This window comes from Mesoplodon bidens (genome assembly GCF_964165515.1).
Source record: "Mesoplodon bidens genome assembly, chromosome: 1".
In the NCBI taxonomy this organism is placed as follows: Eukaryota; Metazoa; Chordata; class Mammalia; order Artiodactyla; family Ziphiidae; genus Mesoplodon; species Mesoplodon bidens.
In genome coordinates this window covers 192,566,174-192,576,403 of record NC_138176.1, presented here as the reverse complement: position 1 = coordinate 192,576,403, position 10,230 = coordinate 192,566,174, and the positions used below count along the sequence as shown (strand labels likewise).

Below are 10,230 nucleotides of genomic sequence, written 5' to 3'. Positions count from 1 at the left end.
GAGGGGCTGTCCAAGAGACACAAATGAGAATGTGCACAGTTGGGTCTTCAGACCCCAAACCTTTCATTTGTTCAGAAGCTTGAGGGCCTAGGGAGTTGCCGGCATTGAGCCAGACACTGGGGACACAGTGGCCATCAAAACAGACGCCACTCACTGTCCAAGTAGCTTAAAGCTCTAGTGGTGACTGGATCAAAGATTCACAAAAATAAATAATTATAAACTAAGAAGTACCCTAGAAATTCGGTGCTCTTTCAATTAAGAGGACATCACCTCTCGACAAACACACATGTTCAGTGATCACCAGAACTTATTTATTCCCAGCCCTGAAGATGTCACTGTAGGTATCGGTGATGAAATATACACAGTATACAGTATTTCTGTATTTGTCATTTTGTAAACACTAGTTGAATGAATGTTTCCTCTCCAAAGAGAAAAATGGCACAACAGAGTCAAAATGTGATTTGTTTCAGTTTTATTTTCCTATCTCAGTTTCAGTAAAAGGTTCAGAGAACTGATTGACACATATCAAAAGCTACCTCCCACTCATATACAGTATATACACTGTTTCCACTTTTTCTTTTCCCCTGAACAAGGTGATACTATCTTTGTTCAAACCAAATTACAAATGAAGAGATACTATAAAATGAGAATAAAATGGTGGTGTGTGTGTGTGTGTCGTCTTTTTACTCTCAGACAGTAAAATGTATACCCACCACCACAAGGGGAAAAGCACTGAGGAAACATTTGTACTAAGCAGTTAGTACCATTAGAGTACCTCTCCAAATAGCAAATTTGGAACAATTAGCCATTACTGTAAAGGAAGTTCCTAGTCTTTCATTTTTCTGCCATCACATTGCTACACTGGAATTTAAACCCTGTTCAGAGTGCAAATATAAAAATGATCAAAAGTCAGGGTTTTATGGCAATCTTTGCTAAAGTATATTCTTGATAAAATATATTCTATTTTAATATACATGCTATAAAAGTACACTAAAAATGTCAACCTTTAGAGTGCTGTTAAAATTAAGAATTTACTTTTTTACATATAGAATAATATACACCCAACTCTAAATGTATTAGAGGATAGCTATTACTGTGACCCCAAATATTTCTAGCTTCATATTTTGTTAACCATAATATTGATTTTATAATATGTATTCAGTAATGTGCTCATAATTCTGTTTTGCAGTGCCTCACTCATCACTTTGAAGAAAAATGCAGAGGGAACTGCATATCTCCAAGTTCTTACAGTGCAATTCACCATGTTTTCAACATAAGTTCCTATTACAAAATTTTATTTTTTTAATTTTGGTAAGTAAATTCTTTTATGATCTACATTTGGAGCTTTTAATGCAGCAAGTAAAAATGAGCAATGTTGAAAATTAACTTGAGGGTAACCTGATTTTAAAAATGATCACTTCCTTCTGTAATAATACCTCCAATGCCAATTCTAAATTTTTATGGAATAGTGTGAAATAATGCTGACTGCACACATCCAGTGGCAATGAACTGACTGAGTGCATGCCAAGCCAAGAAATGAGACTCTTGGGACTGACTTTAACTATATCCACCATAATCATGGAGTACACATGATGAGGCTGCTAGTTATAGATGACATCTGTGGAACCCAGGCATATCTGCGATTTTTTTTTTTTGAGTAGTAGAACAGAACTATAAAAGAATTGAAATTTGTTTCTGATTTAAACAAAAATATTTACTCTTTTCATTAGCAAAACATTCTTAAAATATATCTATTTTTCCTCTGAACATTTAGCCAAGGAGCACTAGGCAATTTTTGAAGGTTTCAGTGCTGACTGTTCAGTACAATAAATACAGCTGTAGAGAGGACACAGCAACAATAGCTTATTTACATCCACTGAGAAGAAAGTTATTCTCATCTGGGTACAGTGTCCAGTCCCCCAAAGGAAAGGTTTGGCATTCGTGTGCTTTTTGTTCTTGGTGGGAATCACTTCTGCTTGATTTTCATTGTTGAAAGAAAAAAAAAAAAAAATCAGTGATGGCCTCAGATTTTCTGACATGATGTGAAAGAAGAATGCGAAAAAAATTAGCTGCTACCATGGAGTTAGTCTGGGATTGGGTTTCCCGGCAGATCTCGCTTCTTCCCAGGTGAGTGTCCAGTGGGCTCCACGGGAACTAAGAGGTAGGTGCCCAGGACCCAGGCGTGCTGAGCCGCATCCGGGGACGGGTCACTCTCGCTCAACTGAGCACCCCCTGCTCTGCCTCATTCACCACCCCTACTCACCACCCTATGTACTGATGCTCGTGGCTACAGAACTTATGGAAACCAGTTCACAGGGAAACAAAAGCGGAGAACTCAACCAAGAGGTGGGCTATGCATGTGTCATCGTCCAGTGCTGCCTCCTGAGCTACTGTCTGTTGCGATCATGGGTGGAGGATGGGAACATATGTTCTTCATAGCAGAATTCTCCTGTGTTTCTCCTGAAAGTTTTTGAGAAGGTTATGTTTTTCCAAACAATTTGATCAAAGTAGAGTCTGATGTCTGCTCTTTCTGGCAAACCAATAATGGTAGAAATTTCAGCCTCTCTCTTTCGAATTTCAAACTTACCTAAAAGTGGAATGTTTTTCCCTGGCAAATGATTACTTACTTCTTTGAAAAGTGGACAGTCTTTCTTTTTTGGATCCAACTCAGCCCTTCAGAAAATACTTCAGACTGAAAGAGGAGGAAGTAGAGGAGAACTAACTTCCTATTGTGCCTTACATAAAACATTTTGCTGAAATGAAGAGCAGCTCCGACTACAAAAGTAAATATTTGTGCAAAGGGCACACTGCCAGATGCAATCTCAAGACATCCTCAATTTACTCATAGTGTTGTGACTCTTTGAAACACAAGTCTTTTAAGTGATGAAACCTAGCAAGTAATGGGAAGGAAGTTAACATCAGAAAATACACTTAGAAAAAGTACAGGATATTTTGCCTGGCATTTGCTACTTATTTCATAACTTAGATCAAATAAGTGTTAAATATTCACAGTAATTTCAGAGAAGAAACATTCATGTCTGTAAAACTTCAATCTATTGCATTTTCAACATTTTTCTGTACAATTACAAAATGTCATCCTTTGGTGCTTTCCTGTAGAATTCTTTATTGTCAGTCCTTCCCTCTCCAGATCCAGTTATACCTTCAAGGTGGGCTGTAGGATTCCCTTCTCAATGAGATGAGTCTTCAGCATTCTGTATACATTTAACTGCTGTTCTGGTTGAAGCACCAACAACTGCTGTAGCACTTTGCTGGGATTTGGACCCCTGATAACAGAGCAGAAAAGACAAAGTTCACACTATTATTCTAAGAGAGCTAAAGGAAGCATATACTTGTAATTTAAAATAAACCATGCATTTAAGTGCAGAGAATCAATCTTTACAGAATTGAAACAGCTCTTGATCAGAGCCCACTTTAATGCCCAATGTCAGTGTCAAAGGGAGAAAAAAAAAAACCCTAGAACTATCTGCATTGAGAGGCGTACAGTCTAGATGTGGGAAGAATGCACAAACACAGAAGACAGGAACAACACGAGGCAATTTAGGGAGTGCAGATCTAAGTTCCACAAAAATCCGCAAAAAGGCAAATCCTGAGATTGGACAAGACACAGAAACCATTCTGTAAAAAAAAAGGACCATTCCTGGTAGATGAGGATAAACCAGAATGAACCTAATTCAGACTGATGTAGATGTATTGTTCTCTGCAATTTCTACAATCCACTTGAAAAGGAAAACCGGAGTGAGCTTACTTTTTGTGGAGAGGGATTAGGGAAATCCAATGAGAAAAAGCAAGATGGATAATGGCACAGAATTCTCTGAGAAAGACATTTACATGGGTAATTAAATTTATGACTTATTACACAATAGCATGGATTAGCCGTCCCATGGGTCACCTTTGTACACGTGGCTCAACTCATTTGCCAAAAACCTGAAGCCATATGTCTCTCACAGCAACAGTCTACTCAAGTCAGGACACAGCTTGCCTTAAATTTCTTCAAAAGATTCAGCAACTTCCTAACATAAACCCAGAGTAGGGCCCACAGAGGAAAGGAAGGCTATTCTAGCAAGTTCAGCTAAATGCAAAATTGTCAGCAGGGGCTCCCAGCTAGTTGCACACTGGCTCTAGCACTGTATTTCTAATCGTCTAAATGTGTACTTTCAAATGGAGGACAACATGGCTCAGCATGACTTTTCCCTTCTGAGAGAACAGCAGATAAAAAAAAAAAGTATGAGTTAATGCTCTAAAAGCTGCCATCTTCTGCAAATAAAGAGTTCTAAGGATTTAAAGCCACTAATTACTAATACTCAAATATATCAGTAAATAAATCATATGCAAATGGATTAAATACTCCAATTAAAAAGACAAAGAGGGCTTCCCTGGTGGCGCAGTGGTTGAGAGTCCGCCTGCCGATGCAGAGGACACGGGTTCGTGCCCCGGTCTGGGAGGATCCCACATGCCGCGGAGCGGCTGGGCCCGTGAGCCATGGCCGCTGAGCCTGCGCGTCCGGAGCCTGTGCTCCGCAACGGGAGAGGCCACAACAGTGAGAGGCCCGCGTACCACACACACACACAAAAAGACAAAGATAGTCAGCTGGGTTATAAAAAAAAGAAAATCCTTGTGAGAAAAGTGAAACACTTTAAATATAAGGAAAAAGGATAGATAAAGAAATATTATGCAAACACTAATAAGAAGGCTGATGTAGCTATACTTATATTCAACAAAATAAGCTTTAAACAAGTAGTATATAAAGATGGACATTATAGAATGATACTAAGAGTGATTCAACAGTGAGACACGAGTTCTAAATGTGTGGACACCTAATACAACCTCAATGTATATAAAGCAAAAACTGGGAGATTCTGACAAAGCTCTCTTCGTAACTGATACAGAACAAGCAGATGGAAAAACAAACCAAAAAACCAGTACAGAGGATTTAGCTGAACTTCACCCAGGTGACTTACAACACTAATCCTGAAACTGCACAATGCATATTTGATTCATGTGCACATACAATGTATATCTGAGTAGACAATATGCCTGGGCACAAAACAAGTCATGACAAATATTAATACTGAAGTAATAAAGACACTGCTGACCACAGTGGAATTAAAGCAAAAAATCAATAAAGGAAGGAGAATGAGAAAATCTCCATTTCTTTGGAAGCAAATCAATATACTTCTAAATAATCCCATGTCAAAGAAGATACAGAACTGGAAATCAGTAAATATTTGTATCTGAATAATGAAACTACATATATAACGTGGGATGAGAATACTTGAAAGTACTTTAAAAGAGCACTCAAAAAGCAGTAGTTAAGAGGAAATATATAATGTTAGATAAATATATTAGACAAGAAAGCTGAAAATCAGTAATCTAAGCTTTATCTCAAGAAGCTTGAGAAGGAACAGAAAATTGAACCTAAAGAAAGATAAAGGATGCAAAAACAGAAATATAGATCAATGGAACAGCACAGAAAGCCCAGAAGTAAACCCACACACCTATGGTCAATTAATCTATGACAAAGGAGGCAAGAATATATAAGGGAGAAAAGACAGTCTCTTCAATAAGTGGTGCTGGGAAAAGCGGACAGCTACATGTAAAAGAATGAAATTAGAACATTCTCTAACACTATACATACACAAAAATAAACTCAAAATGGATCAAAGACCTAAATATAAGGCTGAACACTATAAAACTCTGAGAGGAAAACATAGGGAGAACACTCTTTGACATAAGTTGCAGCAATATCTTTTGGGATCCACCTCCTAGAGTAATGAAAATAAAAACAAAAATAAATAAACAAATGGGACCTAATTAAACTTAAGCTTTGCCACAGCAAAGGAAACTACAAACAAAACGAAAAGACATCCCACAGAATGGGAGAAAATACTTGCAAATGAAGTGACTAACAAGAGATTAATCTCCAAAATATACAAAACAACTCATGCAGCTCTATGTCAAAAAAAAACACAACCCAGTCAAAAAATGGGCAGAAGATCTAAATAGACATTTCTCCAAAGAAGACATACAGATGGCCAAGAAGCACATGGAAAGATGCTCAACATCATTAATTATCAGACAAATGCAAATCAAAACTACAATGAGGTACAGCCAGAAAAAGGAACAAAACTGAGTCATTTGTAGAGATGTGGATGGATCTAGAGACTGTCATACAGAGTGAAGTAAGTCAGAAAGAGAAAAGCAAATACCGTATATTAACACATATATGTGGAACCTAGAAAAATGGTATAGATGAACCAGTTTGCAGGGCAGAAATAGAGACACAGATGTAGAGAACAAACATATGGACACCAAGGGGGGAAAGTGGTGGGGGGGGTGATGGTGGTGGTGGTGTGATGAATGGGGAGATTGGGATTGACATGTATACACTAATATGTATAAAATGGATAACTAGTAAGGACCTACTGTATAAAAAAAAATTTAAAAATCAAAAAAAAAAAAAACCTACAATGAGGTATCACCTCACACCAGTCAGAATGCCCCTCATCAAAAAGTCCACAAACAATAAATGTTAAAGAGGGTGTGGAGAAAAGGGAACCCTCCTACACTGTTGGTGGGGATATAAATTGGTAAACCCACTGTGGAGAACAGTACAGAGGTTCCTTAAAAAATTAAAAACAGAACTACCATATGATCCAGCAATCTAACTCCTGGGCATATGTTCAGAGAAAACCATAATTCATAAAGATATATGCAACCCCAATATTCACTGCAGCACTATGGTACAATAGCCAAGACATGGAAGTAACCTAAATGTTCATTGACAGAGGAGTAAAGAAGATGTGGTACATATATACAATGGAATATTACTCAGCCATAAAAAAGAGCAAAATAATGCCATTTGCAGCAACACGGATGGACCTAGAGATTATCGTACTAAGTAAAGTAAGTGAAGTAAGTCAGACAAGGACAAATACCATATGATATCACTCATATGTGGAATCTAATTTTTACAAATGAACTTATTTACAAAACAGAAACAGACTCACAGATTTCGAAAACAAACGTATGGTTACCAAAGGAGAAACATGGAGGAGGGGGGGCCGATAAACTAGGAGCTTGTGATTAACACACACACACGACTATATATAAAATAGATAACCAACAAGGACCTACTGTATAGCAAAGGGAACTCTACTCAATATTCTATAATAACTTATATGGGTAAAGAGTCTGAAAAAGAATGAATATTTGTATAACTGAATCACTTTGCTGTACACCTGAAACTAGCACAGCATTGTAAATCAACTATACGGCAACACAGTTTTTAAAAAAGATAAAGGAATAAAAGATGAGAGTAGACATCAATGAAATAGGAAACAAATACACAGCAGAGAAAGGTAAAGTCAGAATGTGATTCTTTGAAAAGATTAATGAAATAGATAAACTAACAAGACGGCTCAAGGAAAATAAAAGTTAATACAGAAATGCTCACACTACTATGGGTATATATTTAAAATGCATATTTAGGGACCTATAAATATGAGTTTCAATCCACATAACTCTAAAGGAAATACAGGTTTTCTAGGCTCAGACACCAGTAGAGACCGTGGCATATAAAGTTAACATGTGGTTGATGTGGTTAGCTTTCACACCTCAAACTGGCATTTCAGGGCAGATCCAAAACATTAAAGTTTAGTAATGAGAATAAAGCACCCCATACAAAACAGCAACACCCTCCACCTACCCCTCCCCGCCTCTCCACTCCCCACCTGCACCCCATACACACCCATAATCCCTCAGACTGCTCTGCTTTTCTCCGTGGCTCTTATAACCACCAAACGAGCTACATTTGTTTGTTCTCCACTTCTGCCCCTTCTCCCTCCAACTCCCCAGGAAGAAAATAAGCCCTAAGGACAGGAACTTGGTTTGTTTTGTTCTCTGCTATATCTGTGCCCAGAACATTCCCCAACACATAGCAGGCACTCAAGCAATAACTGGTGGACTGGATGAATCATTATGTCCTCCTCCTTTTTAAGTAACTCTTAGGGTTCACTGTCACCACAATGTCCACAGTTGAGAAATTAAATCTCCTGCTGTTCCAAATCTAGTACCATTCACCCACTCTAAATGAATCTTAACTCAGCCCTATAAGACTATGACATATACTATTTTTTAACTTGTTCTAATGTAAGGGAAATAATTATAATTTAATCATACTGCCCAAGGCTACAGTGTGACACAGTTCCAGGAGCCACCATTCCCTTTGCTGTTATAGATTACCAATGACAAAAAAAGTAACTAATTCAAACTAATGCCTATCAAAATGAGAACTCCAAGAAATCATCTAATAAAACATTTTTTACAAATCTAGAAGTACCTTATAAAACTTGTGATGTATACATGCACAAAAGTTGCCATCAAATACTGACAATCAAATCTGTCCATTATCCCGCCATGTCCAGGAATGGTATTTGCAAAATCCTTCAGAAAAAAACAAACATATTAGTAACTTTTCAAAAAAATCACCTGCTGTAAAATTCCTCTCTGTAAATGTCTCCTTGACATCACGGACTTTAAGGAAAATACTTTACTATTGGATTTTCCCACTAAATACAAACTTATTAGAACATGTCCAACAGATTAAAACTGCATCTTTGGAATATGTGCCCATGTTAGAATGACTACTGAATTGACCCACAGCTTTCAAATAACACTAATTAAATATTAATTAAATCTAGCACTAAATTTTTTTAGTTAATAAAACTTTTTCTAAATCAAAAATGCTATCAGCTATTACTAATCTAATCTTATAGCCGGCTCTTCCGTTTAATCACAAACTATTTGGGGAGCTATTTTAGCGTTGTTGACAGATATACAACTGGTTCTAGCTCATGTTTATCCTAATGGTTCTTACTCTGAAATAAATATTTTACTGTGATAATTTTTTTTTAATGTGTTGGGGTAAAAAGGAAATCAAAATAGATAGTTCATTTGGGACATGTTAGTCCATTAAATGGCCAAATTAAGGGAATGGTTAGTAAGCCTCTGCAGATTGACCCTGTATAGATCCATCCACATGTGTCAGGGCCCAGGAAATGGAAATGACTAATTGTCCTTCTCGTTTACTCAAGCAGCCTAAAAACCTCTAAAATGCAACAGCGATTATACCTTCATTTCAGACATGAAAAGAAACCTCACCATTCACCAAGAAACCTTGGATTGGAGACCATTCTAAACATAACATTTCTCTGTTTAAAACAACTATTGAAAAACTCTTTGGTTAATTTTTGCCAACACATTTCCTTCCTTCTCTTCCCTACTAACCCAAGCACAATAGAGCCGTGGTAACTCCATCCCGCTTTGCTGTTTGCAGCCTTTACAGGCCTCTCGTCTTGCATAGCTATTGCTACGGTTCTTTGTGGTTGTGTATTATCTCCCCTAGTAGGTGGTGAGCATCATGAGAACAGGGACAACATCTTGTACACTTTTGCGTATTGCATTCCACCTAATCTAGTATCTTCCCCATTGCAAGTGCGCGCTGAGTTCGCGTATTTATTTCCCTGACCTCTGGGATCTGGCCACCACTCTGTAGTCTGACCGCCTACTCCCTACCATGGCCACAGTGTTCCTCTTCCCCTTCCAGCGGCTGATCTCCTCTACTCCTTTGCACTTGCTGGAACTCCCTTCCTTCGATTTCTCTGCAGGACTCATTCTCTTCCCTTCCTGATATCCCTGCTCAAATGCCACCTCCTCAGAGAAGCCCGCCCTGACCACCCCACCTTCAGTAGCCACTCTCTAACTCCCAATGGCAAACATTCAGTCTTAACTTAGTGAAGCCATGTGAGGAGAGTTAAGATAACAGGCCAAATATATCTCATTTTATGAGAATTTAAGTTAAACAAAACATAGGGCTAATTTTAAGTATCTGGAACAGGATCAGCAAAATATGTCCCACAGACCAATTCCAGCCCACTACCTGTTTCTTGTAAGTACAGTTTTATTAGAACCCAGCCACACCCATTCATTGATGTATTGTCCACGGGGCTCTCACACTACAGTGGAAGACTTCAGAACTGAGCAGTTTGCAATATTGCTGCTATTAGCGTATGATTTGGCCCTTTACAGAAAGAGTTTGCTGACCCTTGGTTCAGCAGAATGGACAGTTACATATCCAAAGGCTCTCTTGCACTTCCCTTCACTTGAGACTGTGACAGGACACTAAACTTAGACAATTCATAGCTGGATTCT

General features: G+C 38.0%; 1 protein-coding gene across 1 annotated transcript in view; it reads right to left on the bottom strand.

The window, feature by feature from the left end:
• Nucleotides 1–457: 457 nt before the first annotated feature.
• CDS1 (CDP-diacylglycerol synthase 1) overlaps nt 458–10,230 on the bottom strand; it is a 70,822-nt gene continuing 61,049 nt past the window's right edge. The window contains exons 12-13 of the mRNA XM_081250846.1: nt 8,360–8,463; nt 458–3,284 (exon numbers count right to left, since the gene is read on the bottom strand). Coding sequence (XP_081106972.1) covers nt 3,155–3,284; nt 8,360–8,463 — 234 coding nt within the window. The 3' untranslated portion in view covers nt 458–3,154. The remainder of the gene's footprint in view (nt 3,285–8,359; nt 8,464–10,230) is intronic.